The sequence below is a fragment of the Brugia malayi genome (genome assembly GCF_000002995.4).
Source record: "Brugia malayi strain FR3 genome assembly, contig: Bm_v4_ChrX_scaffold_001, whole genome shotgun sequence".
NCBI lineage: Eukaryota > Metazoa > Nematoda > Chromadorea > Rhabditida > Onchocercidae > Brugia > Brugia malayi.
In genome coordinates, this window is record NW_025062479.1 from 13,198,098 (window position 1) to 13,222,092 (window position 23,995).

General features: G+C 24.5%; 3 protein-coding genes across 3 annotated transcripts; all 3 read left to right on the forward strand.

Annotated features, from left to right (window-relative positions):
- Positions 1 to 1,492: 1,492 nt before the first annotated feature.
- Positions 1,493 to 8,451, forward strand: Bma-sdn-1 (Uncharacterized protein; the record flags this gene model as incomplete). The annotated part of the gene is made up of 6 exons (XM_043074708.1): positions 1,493 to 1,504; positions 2,148 to 2,219; positions 2,514 to 2,658; positions 3,984 to 4,078; positions 4,286 to 4,508; positions 8,279 to 8,451. The coding sequence occupies 6 exons, from the start codon at positions 1,493 to 1,495 to the stop codon at positions 8,449 to 8,451; spliced, it is 720 nt and encodes a 239-aa protein (XP_042930642.1).
- Positions 8,452 to 14,383: 5,932 nt separating this feature from the next.
- On the forward strand, positions 14,384 to 21,346 carry Bma-unc-45 (unc-45 protein, putative; the record flags this gene model as incomplete). Its single annotated transcript, XM_043074709.1, has 18 exons — positions 14,384 to 14,597; positions 14,779 to 14,908; positions 15,237 to 15,369; positions 15,576 to 15,752; positions 16,006 to 16,177; positions 16,316 to 16,486; positions 16,854 to 17,022; positions 17,272 to 17,344; positions 17,562 to 17,720; positions 17,899 to 18,104; positions 18,278 to 18,380; positions 18,566 to 18,670; positions 19,035 to 19,253; positions 19,453 to 19,533; positions 19,627 to 19,752; positions 20,175 to 20,339; positions 20,640 to 20,900; positions 21,170 to 21,346. The coding sequence occupies 18 exons, from the start codon at positions 14,384 to 14,386 to the stop codon at positions 21,344 to 21,346; spliced, it is 2,841 nt and encodes a 946-aa protein (XP_042930643.1).
- A 1,624-nt stretch (positions 21,347 to 22,970) lies between these two features.
- On the forward strand, positions 22,971 to 23,760 carry Bm8789 (Uncharacterized protein; the record flags this gene model as incomplete). Its single annotated transcript, XM_043074710.1, has 2 exons — positions 22,971 to 23,141; positions 23,527 to 23,760. The coding sequence occupies 2 exons, from the start codon at positions 22,971 to 22,973 to the stop codon at positions 23,758 to 23,760; spliced, it is 405 nt and encodes a 134-aa protein (XP_042930644.1).
- Between the last annotated feature and the right edge of the window lie 235 nt (positions 23,761 to 23,995).

A 23,995-nucleotide genomic window follows, 5' to 3' on the forward strand; every position in this document is an offset into this window, starting at 1 on the left:
AAATGATATAATATAGAATAAAATGAAACTTTTGTGTTATTTAAATATGTTATGAAAATTTTTCATCATTTTTTTGTTCTTTAAAATAATTATCAAATATTTGAACAAATTTTGACAAAAGTCAACAATGTTTATATTTGAATCTAAATTTATAAATTCAGTAATATATTTAATGCTTTTAATTTATTATATTTATGTTTAATTCTTAAAATATAAAATTTTTTTTTTTTTCAGAACAATGTAATAAGCAAGAAGAAATTTTGTTCTGTCATTTTTATTGTTTATTTTTTTAAAAAGAAGTGAAACGAAGAAAGTAGTGAAAAAAAGAGAGGGAGAGAAAGATGGAGAGGAAAAGAGAGGGAAAGAAAGATTACTGTGCTTATTTTTATTACTCAATATAAAAGTAACAAATGAAGCATGAATAAGATTTCATGCTTTATGATTACTTTTTTGAGTAATACTTACAATAAAAACAACCTTTTTCGGTTCATTCTTTTGTCACAAATTTGGTAGTATAATTGGAAATGATCTGCGCAAATATAGCAGTGAAAAAAGCCGCGTTTCAAAAATAGGAATTAATTTTAAGAGGAATTATTAAGCGAGTTATCAATACGACATTGAATTTTGATGTTTAAATAAAAAGCCTAATAAGCAATAAACACTCATTCGTTCTTTATAATTTAAAAATTTTTTAACACCTTTTTCATCTGTTACAATTTTTTCATTTACTTTTTTCCTGGAACTTAATTTATATTTTAATTATTTGGTATTCATTTGCACTTACAAAATCATTGCTATTCTTTACCTTTGAATTTTCTCCCATATTTTATTTGTTTGTTTTTTCCGCAGCACACTTCTATCATTCAATAATACAAAATTTTTATTTTCATTTTATTTTTTATTTTCTTTTATTTGCTTGCTTATTCAATTACTTTTCTTATAGATTGATTAAGGAAAAAATGGAAAACTTTTCTCCTTCTTTTTGTTCATTTAATTAAAAATGCTTATCCATTTTGATTTGAATAAATATTGTTATTATAAATTTATCACAAACAATAATGTTTACTCTAGTTTTAATCAAACATTTATTAAAAAAGCTTACCATAGTGAATATTATTGATTTATTCAATATTTTTTTTCTTTTTTATACAGTTAATTGCTATGGATCTACTCATCTTATCTTACTTTATAGTATCATTTCTTACCAATATGTAATTATTATTTATTGTGCCCTGTATATACATATGTAGGTATATAAAATATGATTTATTTCATATCCGTTTTGAAATTTTTATCAGATTTTTTTACAGAATGTTTTTTTTTTCTTTTTTTTTTTTAAATCATTTATAAATTTTACAGACTGTTAATAAATATTTGTTTAATAATTATGGCATTTATGGAATTGATACCTGGTTAAAGGGAAAAGTATATATCAAATTGTATGAAAAAAGCTATGGAATTGAATTTATTATTATTTATTAGCTATTATGTGATGTTATTACAGGTTAGTGATTTTTTTTTCATTTATTTTATTTCAGAATTTTAGCAAAATTCCTGTTTAATAATTGTAACTCATCTTAATTAAATTAGACTTTCATTTCTAAAAATTTTTTTATCGTTTTATTTTTGGTTAAAATAATTGTCGCAGTAATAACAATAAATCTCGCAAATATAAGATTCATCATTTAATATCAAAATGATTTTTCAATAGACATATATTAGACTACGCAAAAATATTTCTATCATAGAAATAAATTCCGATTTTTATTACTTCATGATAATTAAATAATTGAAGTTTTAAAAAAAAATTTTTTTTTCTTAGCCATGAAAACAATGAAAAATTTTCAATTATTTAACTTTCTTTCTATGATATTTAAATTGAGCTTTTTTTAAAATATTGCAATTCCCATTTACAATTTCTATTCATTTTTCTCTCAAACTATGCTTTATCCATTAATCAATTTTATTAGCTTTTAGAGTAAAAATGTAGATTATTTAGTGTTTGCATCAAAACAATTGTTTTTATTCCAAATAAAATCTAATCTAATTATCAAAATTTAAAATTATTTTGTCATGCCTCTTACATAAGCTATTAATCTAGTAATGTTAGAATTTATTAGAAAATTAAGACAAAAAAAAACTTTCAGAGTTATGCATTATCCAACAAAATATTGAAAAGACATGAAATTTCAAGCCTTTCAAATACTGCCAAATTTAATGTTAGTTTTTATTTTTAAAACTTAACGTATTTTTGATTGCAAAACTTTGCTTTTTCCTCTCTTAGCATTCACATATATTTTATTTGTAAAGTCTAAATGTTATTAATAAAAGTGAAAATTTGTATTTAATTCATTTTACCAATTTAATCAGTAGTTATTTTTTTTGATGTGTGTGTAAAACTTAATAGTATTAAGATTTATAATAAATTTTTCAGTAAGATTGTTTCTTGTAATTTTAATTTTACAAGTATTTGATTATGTTAATTTTGAATCAAATTTTCTTTTTTCTTAAAGGAAGTTGAAGGTAGCGGTATTCCACCACTATTGTCCGATAGGCAAAAAACTGGAGGTGCAAGTGTGGATGTAGAATGGGATGGATCAGGTATCAGTCCGGATGATGAGGATGGCGATGTTGTGGAAGGTTCCGGAGCTCAGATTGGTTAGAATTTTCGTTTTTTTTTTTTTAAGGTATTATTTCAAACAATAAAATGAAATATTATTTCAATAATAAAATAAATTTTTTTTTTTCATAATTAATAAAATCTTTGCTTATCTTAAAGTTTGACGAAATTATCCTTCTTTTTATCCTAAATTGAACTCATCGGATTAAAAAATAAGTCACTGACAGTTAATTTGCATATTACATCTTTTTTTTTCTATACAATTTTTCTTTCATTTTTTTTAATTTCACTTACTACAGTAATTGTATTCTAAACTAATTAACTGTTTAATTAATTTCTATTTATACTAATAATATCATTTATTGTTAATTTATTCATTTCTATTTCTTTTAATCCAATAATTAATTCACAAAATAATAAGTGAAAATATAAATTTTTCATCCAAATATAAACGAAATTATTGTTTTTATCTGTTTATACTATTTTCTTTCACTTCTCCGTTAATTTTATCAATTTTTTTCAACAACAATAATACTGTTTGTATAACCTATGCAATTAAAAAAAGACGGTCGATTATTTGATTATTTTTTATGAATGAAAAGAAAAGAGGAAAAATAATTCAAAAGTGAATGTGATGGATTCAAAAAGGACAGTGAAACAGATCGTTCATTTTATTCTTCTAATTTTTGTTTTCATTTTCATCTTTTCCTTTTTTTTCTTCCATTGATCCTTTTATGTGCCATCCTTTTATTTTTATTTTATATCTAATGCATTTTGATTAATGATAAAAATCTCATAAAGAGAAAGAACGAAAGGGGGAGAGAGGGAAGAAAGAAAGAGGGATGCGCAAATTGTCTGTATTATTTCCCTCCAAAATTTTTATCTTAATTATTTTATTATAGATAAAAGGAAAACATGCTCTTTCTCTTTTTGATCTTTGAATTAATTGTTCTTTTCTTATCGTATGATGTAAATTAAAATGTAGGAAAACTTTTTGAGAAAGATTTGTCAAGATAGGAACAATTCATTTAAAATTTCAAAATTCCAGCTTTTAGATTCATTTTGTTGTTTTGCATTTAAATTATTTAGTCAGCATATTAAAAAAGATTTAGTTTTGATATGAGATTATAAAATCAAAAATATTCTACATCTAAATGTTTCTATCATAAATAAAAATAGAATATGAATAAATATAAAAAAGCAAAAATAAAAGATTCTTATTTATTCTCTTATTTGTTTAAATTAATGCATTTTTTTTTATTTTTTTTGTTTCACAACTCAAATAAAATGAGTTAAAAAAATGTCTTAATAAATTTAAAATTGAAATGTAATACTTTTATGTACAAATTTGAGTACTTTACAGATGAAGATGACTCGGATGAAAATCTACGAGTAACTACTAGTGCTACATCAATTTATTCATTAAATACCACTCTAACAACTGCGCAATATTCTTCGGTAAATCAATATTCATTTATATATATATATATATATATATATATATTAAAAAGCAATTTTTATATCATTTTCAAAAAAATTTAATTTTAAATTTAAACTTTCGAATCTTTAGCTTAATTCAAATTTTTAAAGACAATTTCTAAACTTCAAATAACAATACTTCAATTAATGATTAAAAAATATATTAATTTGTGTTAATTTTTATAGTTTGACATTCATGAACTGGAAGTTGAATCAGATGAAGAGGATGTAGCAATTGAAGAGATACCAGCAACCACTGTAACAGTACAGTCTAGGATGACAACAACCAAAAGGCCATCATTACAACCATTAACGCCATTAATCACCAAACAAACAGCGCCACCAACTGTATTCGATGACAAACAGAACATTCCATTTGATGCTTTGCTCAAACCTGGTGTCCTAGCTGGTAAGTTTATACTGTTGATAATTAAAAAAATAATAGAATAAGGAAATTAATTAATTACAATAATTTTTTTACAGCATCTCGTAATATATTTAATTTTTTTTTTATTCAACTTAATCAAATATATCATTATTTTTCTTTAAATCATCATCTCCTGATTAATGATATTTGTTTGCTTTGTAGCTGAAGTAAACAATCCCAAAATATTCAATTAATAGTCTTAAAATACTAATTATTAGTCTCGTAATTACTAGACTTTTTGATGGGTCCTTAATTAGGCAGAAATTAAAATTAGATAGCATACATATATAATATGAATGTATGTGCATGTATGTATGTATGTGTGTATGTGTGTGTGTGCATGTGTGTGTTAGAGTTTATCTATTTGTCGCTTTGCATATTCGCTATCCGTTATAAGTTGACAAGTTGTGTAGGGAATCGGGTCAACTCCCTATAATGATAGATGAATAGATAAATAGAATTGATTGGTTTATGTTGAAGTGTTTTCGGAAATGCAAAAGAAAGAGTAGAGAGAGAGAGAGAGAAAAATGAAATTAAATGAAAAAATGTCCGAAATGAGAAAAGTGATATTTAGAATGGTTTGATGGGTTATACACTGTAAAGACGGTTACAACAATTTATTTTGATTGTGACATTATTACTTTACGTTGTATAAATGAATAAACGAATTATAATAATATCAAAAAAAGGAGAAAGTAAGCTAATCTATGACTGTTAAAGTACATAGTTGAATATTCCCTCCCTCTCTCTTTCTCTATCATTTACAAAAGTACTTGTATGATAAAGAGAGAAGAGGGAAAAATTATTAATAATAATAAAATTATTAATTTGTCTCAGAATAACTTATAATAGAAGAAAAGGAGAAAAGAATTTACAAATAATAGCAAGAAAAAAAAATTTCTTTTCAAAAAAATTCAAATTAATCTAAATTATCTCTTTCATTATGTTTTGACAAAAATTACGATTATTTACTCAAATGATGTTTCGATAAATTAAATAATTCCACTTCAAGCTAGACTTCATTGAAATTCATTTTAAATTCTTAACTAAATTATTAAGTTTATTTTCAACAAAAAAAGGAAAGAAAAATGGATCAAAGAGAAAAGTATTATTTAGTTTATTTTGTTCAAACCCCATAAATAAGCAAATACTTTATTGGAAGAGATTATTCCTGGATGTTATTTTATTAGAGGATAAATAAATTGTCTTTTCAACAAAAAAAAAAGAAAAGAAATGAGAAAAAAATTTTTCATTCTCACATTTCTCATGAAGTATACTGTAAAAGGAATCTTTCAATCAGAGAAAGAACAGAGAGAGAGAGAGAGAGAGAGAGAGAGGAAAAAAATGTTGTAAAGCGGAAAAAAGAAAGATTAGGAAAAAAAAAGATGATGGGAAAAAGAAAATACCCGGAAAGATCACATTTTGATAGTATCAAAAAGAAAAAAAAAATGAGAGTAGCAGTTAAAAGGTTATTGTAAAGAAAGATAATAAAAAAAGAAAAAAAAAAAATTGTAAAATCACTGATTGTTTGTATTGAACTTGTAATTGCTTTTCTATAAATGATATACATTCTTTTGACGGTGATGACCTGTTGTTATAACTGATGACCTTGATACCAATTTAACCATTAATCCTTATTTGATATTAAATATCCAAAATGGAAGAGGCATATAAGGTCAACTGTTTATGATTGATCAGTGACTGATGACACATTAATAATGCTAATTTTATTTTCAATTAAGTGCTATGCACATATATATATATATATATATATATAATATTTTTCATTTTCAAATTATTCTTACTTTTTGATTTATTTTATTTTTGATTTTATTTTATATTTTACGATCAGATTGATCGATTAAATTGATTATTGTTTTGATAATTATTCTTTTTTAATAAATTTATCAAAATCTATTTATTTTATATTATCATTTTAACTCGCAAGGGATGCTTGCCAAATTTATTTAATTTTTTACAGAAAAGAAGGATTTAATTATAAATTGTAATTATTAATTCTTTATCTTAAATTATTCACATAAATAGTTCATATATTAGATGCTATACCTTTTCATCTTCAAATGATGATAACAGGAAAATGAAAATGAATTCATTTGGAAATGACTGAATTGGATAATGAAAATGAAAGAAGAAAAAGGATTACTCTGACTACTCAATGACCATAAAAAATCTTTCCGTCCGCTCTTTTCTTTTTTTTTCCTTTCTTTAACAAAATTATGTGACATATCAAATCAGAAAAGGAAGCGCTTTACAACTTTCATCAATATGTCTTGAAAGTGACACATTTCCGATAAGAAATACAGAGAATTACATTTACAATTGCATTTTCTATGTTATGAAGAAAAAAAATGCATGAAAATGATATTGTAGAGATAATTTATGATTTATCACGATTTGGTTGCCGAATTAGAGTTATCAATTATTGCATTACGTAAGATATTGAAAGAAATGGCGAATTTTGAGTTTAGTTTTGAAGAATAATTCAAATATTTTAAATGATGATAACGGATTATCTGTATTGCAGTTGAGAGAATTATAAATACCAAATTCAGTTTTGGTATTTATAAGTGATTAAACAAAAAAAGAGAAAAAAGAAGCTGAATATAATGAAAGGATTAACCTAAGATTATTGAAAAGTGTTCTTTTTTTTGAAGGGTTTTTTATATGAATGCCAAATAATTTAGAGATGAATATCGAAAAGCTTTTTTTTTTTTTAATTACATAACTAACTACGAAGAGTATGATTGTTATAATAATGTTTAATTACTAGTCAGTTATTGTTTTTTTTTTTTGTTATTAATAAATTAATTACAGTTTAGCACATATGAATTAAAAAAATAAGAGAGATGTGGGCCGTTTGATTTGTATACATATATGTGAGAGAGGCAGGAGAGGGAGAAAGAAAGAGAGAGATAAGGTTACATCTACTTCTAATTTTTTAATAAGAATTACTTTATAATTTTGCTTAGCAAATAAATTACTAAATGAAAAAAGATTAATGCTATCGTATTTATTATTGATTATAATTACCCGTAGCTTTCTATTTATTATTGATTTTATTTACTCTTAACTTCCTGTTTATTATTGATATTATTTGCCTTTAGCTTTGTATTTATTATTGATTTTTATTCAACGGAAATGAATAGACCCATTTATTATTACTATAGTTAGGAAATTGTTGATGATGGGAAGTGGTCATTTTAAAAGATGAAGGAAAACGAAAAGGATGAAGTGGAAAGCCTAATGATGGAATTGGTCCATAGGGGGGAGGGGAGGGGGAGAGAGAGTGAAGGCAAATCATTGAAGAAAGGGTTGAATGAAGGCTGTAAATTTTAGTTGTGATTCCTATTTGAAGATAAAATATAGGTAGAAATAAGGGAATGTATCATTAGTAATAATAATAAGAAAATTTAATCAATAATTATTTTTTTTTGAAAATAAAACCAAAGAAAATGTATAAAATAGAAATATATATAATATTCAAATTAACATACTAATTACAATGTATAATTTATAAGCTTGTAGTAGCAGATATATTTAGTATATTAAAAAGTTTGATAATAATATTTAAAAATAATTAATTGAAATAATTCATTTCATGTTAATTATTATAGATATAATGCTGAATAATTTTGAATAATTTTAAAAGCTAGAAAAAAGAAAAAAGGGAGGAAATTTATTCGTAATTATTTTTTTCAATATAAAGAAAATAATTTTTTTTTTATTTTTAGCATTAATTGGTGGTATTGTTGTTGGTATTTTGGCAACAATTTTATTGGTAATGTTTGTTGTTTATCGGATGCGAAAGAAGGATGAAGGTAGCTATGCATTGGATGAACCAAAACAACCACCGCAATATTCATATGCTTATCAAAAAGCACCAACAAAAGAATTTTATGCCTAATTACTATTACTTATTAAAAAAAGTTAATGTTTCTTTTTTTCTCCGTTTTAAAAGTTAAAATTCATTCGGTAATGCTCGAAAATAATATAAACTCTTTCATATATTTCATTAAAACACTATCATTGTATATATTGCATTCTTGAAGATGGAAAAATAAAAATTACTTCATATTCAATAAAAAAAAAAAATAGGGATGGCGCTTTCGCCTTAATCTTTTTCTTTTTTTAATAACTTAAAAATTTTTTTAGATTAATTAACATTTATGCTTAATATTAAGTTATGACTCTAATTTTATTAATTTCTCCTTTTTTTCTTCTCAGATTATTATTTCTACTTATAAGCATCATGAATAGCGAACAACTCGTAATATTCAGTTATATTTTGCATGATTTATCAACTGAATTAGTAAATTCTCTACTTAACAAAACTTCCTCTTTCTTTTTTTTAAATTAAGAAAGGTAAATAAAGTAAAAAATAAAAAGGTTTTAGATTTTTTTTTCAAAATGAATCCATAAGAATGCAATGATATTTGTTGATTTGCTTGTTTATTTCTTTCCTTCTAATTTTATTAAAAATTTAAATCAGTCATAACTGACGTGTACCTCATATAATACTCGTTTATCTTTTAAAATGATATCATTCATTGCTATTTACCCATTTTTTTTTTTTTTTTTTTTTTTGTTGTTGTTAAATTTCTTTGAAAGTTGATAGTTGATTATGATTTTGTTAATTGATAATTAATTTTAAATTTTGCTACCAAATATAAAATGAATGAAAAAAAAAAAAACGGGTGAATTTTCTAAAGAGCCATAATCAAAATGATTATGTGAAATGATTACAGCATTGCGAATATATATGCCTGTGTGATAAAAAATCATATAATATTGGTTTTAAATTAATGAAATATCTATAAAATAATAATAATTTAAATGACATTATGAATATTACTCTTCCTATATAAATATGATAAAATATGAAAGTAAATTTTAAATTACTTTGATAGAATTACTTTATATCACTTTTATTCCGTCCAATATCTCACGCTGCCGGTATGTTATCACTCCTATTAAGTATAAACATTAGAAATTTAAAAGTATTTATAGAAAATGGAAAATGAGTGAGAATTGAATTTAAGAATAAAAATTTTTTTTAGGCTTTTTTTAAAATATAATCCTATAATGAATATTTAACAAAAAAATTTTTTAAATTAAATATCATTTTAAAATAGGTGATTGTTAAAAATGCATGATTATAATGATCAGGATATAATATTCATCAAATCTCACCATCACCATCATCATCATCATCGTCATTATCATTCATTACGTCACTATCATATACTGCCGTTATCATTATTATCATTCTCATTCATCGTCATGACCGTCGTTTTAGTAATTACATTTGTAAATATCATGAAATTTGTTTTTATCATTATAATGATAAGATTATTTCCTCATTTTTCTTTCTTTTTTTCATTTATGTGTATATATATAGTATGTATACGTAAGAAAAAATTTTTTAAATTGATATGTATGCAAATAATACAATAAGGTTTTATAAAATTGTTATGCAGAAATAACGTGGAGAAGCGTCACACGTGCGCGTTACTTGAATTTAAATTTTTGTTTTTTTTGTTTTGTTTTTTCTTCTTAACTGAAACATTATAAACTAACAATCTAAATGATATCTGTTAGTAAAAAATTGTTATTTAACAATGTGGTACATGCATGATAATAAATTATTAATTTAAAATATTTGCAACAAAATGGAATAACATAGATTCAAATAAATGAATGATGAAATAAATTTCACTGAAAACATTATTGATAAAAGTAGAACTGTTCTTCCAATTAAATATTTCATTCAATTTGAATATTAGTGTGAACATTTTAATTGTTTACATGGTAGATAATTGTTGACGATGATTTGTGACTACTACAAATAATAATAATCATAATAATAATAGTAATAGTAATAATAGTAATGATAATAATATAATAATATAATAATAATAATAATAATAATAATAATAATAATAATAATAATAATAATTAATAATAATAATAATAATAATAATAATAATAATAATAATAATAATATAATAATAATAATAATAATAATAATAATAATAATAATAATAATAATAATAATAATAATAAATAATAATAATAATAATAATAATAATAATAATAATAATAATAATAATAATAATAATAATAATAATAATAATAATAATAATAATAATAATAATAATAATAATAATAATAATAATAATAATAATAATAATAATAATAATAATAATAATAATAATAATAATAAATAATAATAATAATAATAATAATAATAATAATAATAATAATAATAATAATAATAATAATAATAATAATAATAATAATAATAATAATAATAATAATAATAATAATAATAATAATAATAATAATAATAATAATAATAATAATAAAATAATAATAATAATAATAATAATAATAATAATAATAATAATAATAATAATAATAATAATAATAATAATAATAATAATAATAATAATAATAAAATAATAATAATAATAATAATAATAATAATAATAATAATAATAATAATAATAATAATAATAATAATAATAATAATAATAATAATAATAATAATAATAATAATAATAATAATAATAATAATAATAATAATAATAATAATAATAATAATAATAATAATAATAATAATAATAATAATAATAATAATAATATAATAATAATAATAATAATAATAATAATAATAATAATAATAATAATAATAATAATAATAATAATAATAATAATAATAATAATAATAATAATAATAATAATAATAATAATAATAATAATAATAATAATAATAATAATAATAATAATAATAATAATAATAATAATAATAATAATAATAATAATAATAATAATAATAATAATAATAATAATAATAATAATAATAATAATAATAAAATAATAATAATAATAATAATAATAATAATAATAAAATAATAATAATAATAAATAATAATAATAATAATAATAATAATAATAATAATAATAATAATAATAATAATAATAATAATAATAAAAGTGTTCAGTGAATAGCAATAAAAGGAAATGAACTAAACTACCTTCCATTATCATATATTGACAAGTTACGTGGACAGAAACAGTTAAAGGCATATATACGAATTATAAGAAAAGCAGAAGAAATAATGGGAAGATGTAAAATTGTTGTTATAAAGGGAACACTGCATGCTTTTCTTCTAATTTCTTTTTTTTCATTTATGATATTTTGAACATTTTCAAAAACAAATGAATGTTGCAGCGATCAAATTTATGACAAGAATTGAAGAAGTATGAAAATTAGATGTTTATTTATGTTTGATTTAAATTTCAATTCATGCTTCGCTACTGTGAGCACTAAGTGATTATTGTAATAAATACAATTTGTGAAAAATTATTTTTTTAAGAGATCAAGTTAAATTAAGATTTAATCAAAAGATTAAAGAATGAAATTTAATTCTGCTGCTATAATTATTTACATTAAAATGTTTTATCTCTATGTGATTATTATTACTATTATTATTATAATGGTATTAGTATTGCTATTGCTATTATTATTATTGATTATTATGATTGTAATTGTCATTAATTTTTGCAAAATATTTCTTTCCAGTGTTTCTTTTTTTTTGTTTTATTAGCATTGTTTTGTGAAATTTTTAGCATTGTTTTGAGTATTATGAATTGATTTATTTGTAAATGAAATTGAATAATCCTCCTAATTTTAAACCCATCAGAATTGATAGAATTTAATATATATTATATATATTATTGTATATTTTGTTAGAACAGATATTCAAAAAAAAAAAAAAAAAAAAAAAAGAAATGGAAAATAGAATTATCATTCCGATGCTGTCAAATAATCAAAATACTTCAAGAAATCCTTCCATATTATGGGAAAAATCATAACAAACGATCATTGATACTCGTCTTTTTTTCACAAGAAATTTCGATTTAAAAAAAAAGAAATTCTTTACAAAAGTCGAAGTCAAAAATAATTCAATGGTTATTTGTCCTTGGACCTAAAATAATTTAAACCTTATCTTACTCTATCATATTTCCTGGGGAAAAATAGCATATAAAATAGTGCCTAACTTTAGTGAATGAATTAATTTGTTAATTTCTATTTGTTTATTATTAGTGATTTAGTGTGTTAAATTCATATTTATGTTTTTCTTTTTCTTGTTATTTGCTTTATTTCCGATATATTTTTTTACTTTTATTTTTTGTTATTCTCTTCTTCAATTGCTTTCTTTTGATGATATCTTATGTATTTTGATTAATTAATAATTGAATCCTGATCAAATAATGAGGAGAGAAAAGAAAGAGAATAAAATTTAAAAAAAGATTTTTTTGTATACTAATAATCATAGTGAAATTTTTATAACACTTTACTTGCATATCGGTAAAAGCCGAGCATTTCTATCTTAATTTTAATACTTATTTAAAATTTAACGTCAGCCTCTACCTCTCCTAAATCAAATTTTGACGGTTCAGTTATTAAAACGAAACTTTGACTAGGAAATGATTGAAAATTTTTGAAAAAAATAAATATTCTGTCTTAAATCAATTAGGAGAATACCGCAATTTCATGATAAAATATATTAAAAGTTTATGGTAATAAATTCATCATCCATCTTTTTAAATGTGTATTGTCAAAAATTTGATTTAAAATAATCGACAATAATTTACATCTAAAAATTAACAGGTATGAAAGAATGTACATTTATGTGGTTATTTCAACATATTCTAAGATATAACTTCATTGTTTGTTTGTTTTTTTTGCACGTTTTATAAAACGTTAAAATTTTGGTTTTAATTTTTGTCACTCAAATTTCCATTATGACTTTACATGTTAAACAAAACAAAACATAGAACATTCAATAATTTTACAAAATTGTCAAAATCATTTTTTTAGATTAATGTTAAAAATATAATTTGTGTTGTAATAATGAGTATTATATATATATAAGTTACATATTGATATACGTGAAATACGTGAAAATGTTGAAAAACATACGTCAACATAGTTTGTTAGCACTGTCACTCGACATTTGAATATTCTCTGTTCTTCATAGTCTATTTTCACAATTTAAATTTAATCATTTTTCTTCCTTCTTCCTCCTCTCTCTCTCTCTTTCCTTCTCTCTCTTTCTTGTTTAATAGCATTTTTACACTTATAGAATGAGGAAGAAAAATGAAGAAGCATTCTTCATTTTCTCTTTGCTTACTTATACATATCTTCGAGATCTCACTGTTTTGTTTATTTAAGCTATTGCTAACTAATCGATATCTCTCGGATACATCGCGAATTCTCCGCGATAATATTAGAATTTCCCTTTCTTTATTAAATTCAAACTACGCATTGTGCAGTCATCCTTCCATTGTTTCACATCAATCGATAGCATATGATGTTTATTATTTAAAATGTGATTCTGGTCGTAAAACATGTCCGTTGAACATGTGTGCTGGCAAAATTCGTATTATAATTGTGTTATCTTATGTAAAATTTGCTTCCTGAATCTATATTGAATGCAATATTTCAGTAATTTCCCGAATTGTCTATACATTGTAAAACAGTTTCGATCAAAATTTTATAAATGAATCATTTAAATTGTAGATATTTTGTTATGAATGTATGTAAAGTTCATTTTAAGTATTAATATCATATCAATGCTTGTATTAGCTTTTCAGTAAACAAATTCTAACATTATTCTTTTGACTTATTGTGATCGCCTATCCTTTTGTTGTCATTAAAATATTGTTTCTGATATATTTTTACACTTCTTTATTTATAAATGATTTAAATGGTTAAAAATTCAGTTTTATTATAATTTATAGATAGAAATAACAACAAAAAAAGAAAAATGAATTCTGGTAGCATTGAAAGCGCTGAAAATTTAAAAGATAGTGGTAATATTGCCTTTAAAAATGGTCAATTGAATGAAGCAATTGATTTTTATACGGAAGCATTAGCATTAAATCCGGAGAATGCGTTAAAATCAACAATATATCGAAATCGAGCATTGGTACGTTTACGACTGGATGATTTTGAAGGTTGTGAAATGGATGCTACTCAAGGTAATTAATTACATTATTATTACATTAACATTGATTACTTAACTTTGTAGTAATTTTAGGAGAGCTTATTTTACTTTTGTATGATTGTTTCTCTAAAGAACTGAACTTCTTTCTTTGTTTAGTAAAATTAATATTTCTTTTGCTTTTTTTTTTTCTTTTTTTTTTTTTTACTCCTTTGTAGCATTGGAATTTGATGGCGCTGATGCTAAAGCGCTTTTTAGACGAGCATTGGCACGTGAAAAGATGGAAAATTATAGTAGTGCTGTTATGGATGCTCGAAACGCACTAAGACTGGAACCTAAAAATAGGCAGTTATTTTATTTCACTTAGATTACGGAGGAAAATTTAAGTTAAACAGTGATAAATGCATGTTTGTAATTATGTGAATTCATTAGACTGAGATTTCTGTGAACAGATTAGTCAGAAAAAATAAGTTTAAATATTCATTGATGAAGAATTGGTAGTATATAGTTTATATTAAGAAATACGTTCTAAATATGTTTTTGTAGCAGTGAAAAGATAATAAGATGAAACACTGAGTGAATATGTACAAATTTTGTGCATCTTTTTAAAATTATCAAATATGTGTTTATCAGATTGTGAAAAATTAATTAAAAATCATTTCTTCATTTTAAGTAGTATTATTGAAATGCTCCAACGAATATTGAAATTGAGTGAAGAGAAGAAAAAAACTGCAATGAGTATGGAAAATCGGGTGGATAATATGAATAAGCTTGCATTTAGCGATGGCAATTTGGAACAGAGAGTCATTGTACGTGTTCATGTTTCTTTTTTATTCATTATTGATAGTTTATGGGTAATTTTACAACAAATCGAAATCTAACTTAAAGATTGTAGATGAGTTTTAACCTTTGAAAATAATCTAATCAGAGGATTAGTTTGGAAAAATCTTGAATAACAAATAAAATGCTAAAAGTGATAAAGTCATTTTTAAGTATTAAAATAATTATGTTGAAGGCACTGAATAATTTATTGGTCTTATCACGAGAATCTGAAACAGCTGCATCATGTGTTTGGAATGGTGGTAAAATTGTAGAAGCATTAGTGAAAATAATTGATGGCAATTTGACAAATGAAAGTATTGTGGTAGCAGCAGCTCGAGTTCTCGACGAATTGATGAAAAATAGCAATCGAGTATTCTCTTTTATATATTCACTGTTTTCTCAAAAGTTTTAAAATTTTTGATGTGCTTACTTCTGAAAGATTTTAAGTGAGTTAATGCATAATAATTCAGTACATCTTTTTTTTTTCTTGATGTGAGATGCAACAAATTATTGCTAGCTATTTCTGGATATACATTCACACTGAATTATTTATTTAAAGCTAAGATTTTAATAATTCCGATTTGTTACCGGATAGTTTTGCTTTAAAATTTCTGCTGTTTAAGGCAATATTTCTGGTGGGCAATTTGGGAATACGTCGAATATGTCGATTAATGGAAAAATGTGTCTACCCGCATTATCTTGATGCATGTGGTATTATCATTCAGCGTTTGTTCAATGCATTAGCTAAAATGAATCAAGAAAAAGAAATAAAGCCAGATCCTGAAATTTGTGAAGGTAAATTTAACAACTTATGAACTTATTTCTAAAGACTACTATTTCACTAGTAATTTTTCATTTACTCACCTTAAGTTTACATCTATTGGTATATTAACTGTTGACTTTTGATATCCTTTTAAATTCAAACTTTTTTAGCTAACAAAATATACATAGTACGATTAATTTTGGAACTGGAAGAAATGCTAACTGATGTAAATGTAGCAGCACCACCACGTGATACGACTATTGATCTTTTGCTGAAAAATTTGATGCATATGGATGGCGGATTACCGCGCGGTTGGAGTTGGAGATTTGTCGAAGATAGAGGTTAATTTCTGGACCGTTGTGCTATTCAGTTATGAAATAATTCGGCAGCTGTATTGTGAATCATTGTTTAAAAGTGATCGCAGTATGTATGTAAAGTTTCTTTGTCAACTTATTTTAATATCAGAGAATTATGTACTTTGAAAGATAGTATTGACCAGATGATCCACTGATATTGATTTCAATAGGAAATAAGAATCACTAAGAAAGCATTAGAAAAATTCGTTTAAATTCATTTTAAATCAATATAAAGTGACCTTTTGCAACTCTCTATATATCTTTTAATTTGATATTCATAAAAAATGAAAAATTATGAAGTAATTTATAAGAATAAGGTTAATTTTCATATCTGTAATAATGAATTTAACAGGTCTTCTCAAATTGATGCATGTTTCAACCCAAATACCGGAACAGTGTGAATATCCGGTTACTGCTGAAACACGGCAGCATTTGGCGGTTTGTTTGGCACGACTATATGATGATATGGTTTTTGACACACGACGACAAATTTTCAAAGAGAAGGTTGATACTTTCTTTAAGTAAGTAATTAAATCGTATTGCATCATTTTCTCTTACGTCTCTTACCTAAAGATCACATGAAACATAAAGGCAAGATTTTATGAAACGTAAAGTGTGAACATAGCTAACTCATTAGAACGGAAATTATTTGTAGTAAAATTTTAATTATATTTTTGCTTTATATCGACCCAGAATTTTAATAATTGACGTTTTTTTGTTTTATTATAAATAGTGGACATGCTATTTGTGTACTTTCCATCATTTTTCAGCAATCTACTTAATGATATCGCTGAACCCAAGGTGAAAGTGAAATTGGCTTGTTTGTTAATCACCTTATTGCAGGTAGTTTTTGTGCTTTTTAAAAAACTAATGTAGTTATTTTGGCATTTAAATTCTTCACTTTTCAATACTTCTTATACTTCAACACTTACTTTTTAGTTATTGTTGCTATTATTTTATAACTTATTCTTATGTTATATGCATATGAATAAGTTATAAAATATGTTCCTTATTTCTTCAAATCAAAGTTTTTCGTGGTAAAATTAACATCATTTTTCAGGGTCCTGTCGACGTTGGTATAAATTTGGTAACAAATGATCGGGTCACAGCGCTGATGCTCGAAATGGCCAGTAGTAATGATAGTTTACAGCAAAGTACGGCAGCTGAGTTAATTGTTCATACTGTTAGCAAACATGAACGAGCAACGACCATTTTGAAGGTTTAATTCATATTCTTCGACTAAAATCAGGAAAACTGGATAAAGAGGCATCACTGCAGATATGTATTATCATTTGGCGCTTCAAGATATTTTAAGAGATACCACCATATTTTTTGAAATGAAATAGAGGAAAAATTATTTTAAAAAAAAGCAATAATTATTTAATATCAATTTTCAGTTCGGTATCCCAGTTTTACGGAAGTTGTACGATTCAAAGGATGATATGGTAAAAGTAAGAGCTTTAGTGGGTTTATGCAAGTGCGCCTCAGCTGGAGGTGACGATACAGCTAAACAAACAATGCAAGAGGGTAGCGCATTGAAACTTGCTCAAACATGCAAGAAATTTCTATTGGATGTTAATCGTTATTCGGTAGAAGTACGAAGGTGAGAAGAAAATTTAGTTTGAAATCTTTTGTAAACATAATGAGAATAATCAGGGAAAATCTTTTCTGATTCTATGGCAGCTAATAAAAATTTCTAATGTAATACTGTATAAAAATGTTAAAGACGAAAAATATTTGTAAAAACATCATCATGATTTTTATAAATTGTTTTAGATTTGCATGTGAAGGGTTGTCATATTTGACACTGGATGCTGATGTAAAAGAATGGGTTGCTGAAGATCCTTTACTTCTTCAGGCATTACTTTCTCTTTCAAAAGTACGAGTTTTGTGTTACAGAGTTATAAAAAAGATGTGATTGTCTAATGGAAATGAATTTTCTCAGCTAGATGTAATGGAAACTTTTTAATGATATTTGAGAATTATTTTAAGCATTTTGCAAATATTTACAGCAATCACTGCATTTGTATCTTAATTGCAGTGTTTTTTTTTTGTTTATTCCAGAGTGCCGGTTCTCTTTGTGTTTATGCTTTGGCTAGTATTTATGTGAATTTGACGAATTCTTACGATAAACCAAAAATTGATGAAGAACTTGTTAAGCTTGCACAGGTCAGATAATCCTATGGAATTTAATTTCATCTGGTTTTCTTAAAATATTAGTGGGGACATGCTGATCTTATGGACATTAAGTTCTTAATTGACGAAATTGGTTACAGTAACAATTTCTTTTTTATTATTAATAATGTATTATAGTATTGTTCATAATTCATTTAAGAATTGGTTTTTTTTTTTAATGAGACTTATACGAATTATGGTTCCTTAATTTCCAGTGTTTAAAAAAGTAAACAATAAATTTGTTTCTGTCAAAAAAAAAAAAAAAAAAAAAAAGAACTTTTACAAAGAGATGAAAAATAGACTGCGTCAACTGAAATGAACAAACAGACGAAAATAACCAAATAAAATAAAATTTCAGTTTGCTAAACATCATGTTCCGGAAACTCATCCAAAGGATACGGATGATTATGTGGAGCGTCGAGTTCGTTTACTTGTAGCTGACGGGGCTACAACGGCATGTTTAGCGATTTCGAAAACTGAAAGTAGAAATGCGTTAGAATTATTAGCTCGTGCTATGTTGGCTTTCACGGAATTTTCGGATTTACGAGGACAAATTCTCAGTGAAGGTGGTGCTAAGGTAATTTTACTGGCGATATTTCTTTTATTTTCTCTAAATTTTGATATAGTAATTTTTTAGTTGAATGAAAATACTTGTGTCTAAAGTTCCTCCACTTTCTTATTCTCTCATTTTCTATTTACTTATTTTAGCTTTTCCTCTGTTGGTCAACTTCTAAAACTGAAAATTGTAATTATTTGTATGTCTGATTTTATTTCAGCTTTGCCTATTTCTAACAAAAAATGCAACATCAGAGGGTAAAATCAAAGCAGCACATGCAATAGCAAGGCTCGGATCACAGGTTACCATTTATTTTTGACTTTTAGTACTTTATAGGTTGCAATAAAAAAAAAAAAAAAAAAAAAAACTTTGCAAAGAATATTTACATTTTCAGGTTGATCCCTCAGTAGCTTTCCCTGGACAACGAGCATATGAAGTAATACGACCTTTGATTGGACTACTGCATCCTGATATTGATGGAAGGTCAAACTATGATGCACTATTAACCTTAACAAACCTGGTAGCTTAATTTTCAATAATGATTGAATCAAATAGATTTAACTATGGTGCAAGCCATATTTGTTATACAGTTGGGTCACCGTAAAAAAAAAAATAGGCTGATATTATTACGTAATCATGCACTCTAACTTAATAAGTACAACAACTCTTCGATTACTTCTAGTTGGTTCATTGAATATTTAGTTGCTAACAAAATGTTTTTTTTTTCCTAAAGACTCAATTATTATAGGAATTGCTGTATCTCTGCAAAATTACTGATGTTAAAACTGTGTATAAAAATTTTTTGTCCATCAAGTTTAAGCTTGGCTAAATCAAATTCAGTCAGTATTTATTTATTTATTTTTGAATTCAATTTTTTGTTTGGATAATAACCTGTCGTTATTTTTCATCTCTTTATAGCTTAATCTTATTAATCAATCGTAGGCAAGCATGAGTGATTCGGTTCGCCGTCGAATGATCAAAGAACGAGTCATATCGAAAGCAGAAGAGTATTGGTTTATGACAGATCATGCGCTACTTCGTGCAGCAGCCGCTGAATTATTCCTTAATTTATTGTTTTGCGATGATTTTTTCAAAGAAATTGTTCGGGTTCGTCTTTTTTTTTTAACCGTAATTTAATGGTTATTCAATCTCTGTATAAGATGCAATATTTCAGGATATTAATAACTAATCAAATCCGTTCCTCTTTTCTCTACGCTTCTTGTTTCCAGAGTGTAAAAGAATTGTTAACAATTTGTTTAGTAAACTTAATCTCTTATTATGGATGATATTGTAAGCTGTTTGTCTCTAATGGTAATGAAATTGAGATTTTTAGAAAACTTAAACTCCATGAAAATTTTCAATTATAGAATTTGAAATCATTTTGTAAGTGAACTTGTAGTGTTTTAGACTGGTACCGATAAATTGAAATTGTGGGTGTTATACAGTACAGAAGATGATGAACGTTTGGCACTTGCATCATCGGCCGGCTTTGCAATTTTAACAGAAAGTGAAGAAGCGTGTAAGCGAATTATCGATGAGATGAAGAGTTGGCCTGAAATTTTGAAGGATATTTGCATGTCTGGAAACATTGAAATTCAACGCCGTGGTTTAATTGGTATTGCAAATATGGTGCAATCGTCGGAAAAAGTTGCTTGTGAAATTGTTGCCGTAAGTTTTGAGATATTTTTGAACTATTTATTAGAATTTTGACTGTTTGGTTAAATGCTTGAACCTTTGCTGACTTTCTCGAATCATCTTTATATAATCTTCTTTTTTTTTTCCTAATAATAACTCAATCATTACACCGTTATAAAATATATAGAGTCAGTTTTTTGTAAGAGTTGAATATGGAATTCAATTTAAGTTGAAATTTACACTGATATAACTTGCAAATTAAATTAATTTGATGCTGATAAAAAGTTGTTGTTGCTTTGTAGAGTGAGATCTTTCGTGTACTGATTGCGATAACAAAATTGAAAAATAAAGATCGTGAGCCAGCACAGAAAGAAGCACGCCGAGCTTTAGATGCAGCCATAAAATGGGGTATTATTCGGCCAACAGATCGTGAAATTTATGAGCGAAATACTGGCATTTCTACAGTATCTGGAGAATAAATTCTATTCAAAATTATTCTTTTGTGAAATACATAATTTGTAGGTACATATTTATATTTATTATTATATTCATGTTATCCAAGACATTAGGGATATTAAATGTTTGGTATGAACGATTAAAGTTATGTTTTGATGCAACATTTTTAAATTATCTTTAAAAAAATGAATTTTTATTTTCTCACTTTTTTTTTTCGATTTTCCCAATTAATAGTTAATTTAACAAGCTCTCGATTTTGCCCAATTTCAATAAGTATTTCTTACGATTTGATTTATCTATTCTTGACTGATATGAATTAAAATAATTTCGGTTTTTTAAACTTTTAACTGTATAGGAGATTTTTTTTTTTATTGTAATTGTTAAATTATTCACCTTTGCATATATTAGCCTTTATTTGGTACCTTTACATAATACTAATTTTTGTTTGATAAAAATTTGACGATGTGCAAACTCTGTTACCAACCTTTCTTACAAAATGATACCTAAAGTTTAAATAAATCAGTTAGTACATTTACAAGAACTTCTAAAGAATTACAAAAATATAGAATAAGTTAAAATTGTACAAATTTGCAAAACGATAATGCTTGGAATATATTTTACAATATCAAATTTATGAAAATCGTAAATATCCATTGAATTCTATTCGTTCACACCTGTACCATTTGTCCCCTTACTGAATTTTCTGACCAATATTCCAATTTATTCCCATACCTAAGCGTATCTACCCGGTTTTTTTTGTTTATCGATTTTTTTTTTTGTTTTTTTGATCGATTTTTCAATGCAATGAGTCTTCCCCACATCTTCACGTCTCACGCCATCGATTCGCGTTTCCTACAAGATATTAATGAAAGTAAAAACAATTTGCAAATAAAAGATAATCCTTTCTTTTTATTTGTCCTTTTTTTCGAAATTTTAATCCAAATTCTCCATAATAACAATATTTTTTTTGTTCGTAGCACAATAATGAAAGGATCATCCACACATTTACAAAAAAAAAAAGGAATTTAAACAAAAATTAAATGAAAAATAGATTTCAATAATGGAAAAACTATCAATAACACTGGAATATTTTGCCATTTTTGATACCAAACCTACTCATCAATTAACCTATATCCTGAATATGTACTTTCAGTGTTTCCATTTCAATGAATGAAACCAGTTTTCCGGTAGAAGAAGTGCTCATGTTTAAATGCGAATATTTAGCGCTGTTAGTGAGAATCATTCTTTTTTTTTGTTTTCAGTTGTGAAATTATTGTTTGTCTTTAATAATATTTAACAATATTAAATAATTGAATTACTGGCATTTCAAATTTTGTATTCCACTAAAATTTGTTTTATAAAATTTAATTTGATTGAAAAATGATTCATTAGAAAATTTAAATCGTAATTTGATCATTATGGATCGATTAAACAGATCGATTGATCGGGAATAGAAAGTGTTGTAGTCGATAGCAGTGATTATCAAGAAACTTCGTTTAAAATCTTGTCAAAATCAATTTATTTTATTCATTTCAGGAACAATCTTCTGAAATTTCCATTTTGAAATTAAATTTTTCAGCAATTTGCAAAATGGCATGTAAATATCTCAATCGATTTTACTTCTTCGTTTTATTTCTTCTGATGATAATGCTAGTAGAAACATGTGATATTGAAATTCGATTAAAATCTGATACTGAAAAACCCTTTCAATTTCATTTTTCGGTGGAGTCGATAAAATATTGGAGTGATCTAATTATTGTAGCAGGAAAAACTGCTAGGAAATTGGATGGTTCATTAAGTAATTATCATATTTTCCATGTTAGCTTTTTATATTTCTCATTTTATTAGTCAATTACTAATAAGCAAGAAATAAGAAAAAAGGCAAAAAAAGTGAAGGTATTTGAGATTTCTAATAATTGCATATAGCTAATTTTATATAGATTTATGAAAAAATAAAATAACCAATCATAATTAGTAGTATTGTAATATACTTCAAATTGATATTGAAAAGAGAAAAAATGAAAAGATTTAGGAGGATTAAAGTTAAAATTACTCATCTAATAATAGGAATATTACTACATAGAATAAAAAAATTGGAATTTTATGACTAATTTGTCAATAAAATATGATAATCTCTTCTCTTTTTGTTGTTTATTGTTGATGATAAAATTTTTTAAAAGGACAAAAAATTATATAGTTTCAGGTGAAAGGTTCACAATGTGATGAGAAGAATTGGCATTTCTATGTATGGGAATTGGTGGAAGGAAGTAATCTTTCATCACCGATATGGAAAATTACCGATCATAAGAAATTTAAAATAGAAAGTCTATCACTTGAATTGTTTAAATTGCAACCACATGTTTATATTACTGTAAAGGATGATTTGAAAATGTCAATTGGACCAATGTTTGGTGTTTTATGGTGTCAACATTGTTAAATTTAATTATGAATTAATTTTTTACAATAATTTTAAAGAAAAAGAAAAGAAGAAAAATAAAGAAATGATATATTTAAGACAGTTTTTGAATGCAAACAATAAATTAAATTTTAATCAGTCATACTGTGACAAATTTTTGGATGAAAAACAAAACAAAGCAAAAAGAACAATGCTATTCAATAATATAAATGAATGATAACTTTTATAGACATATGATTAAAATTAAAATTTTCAC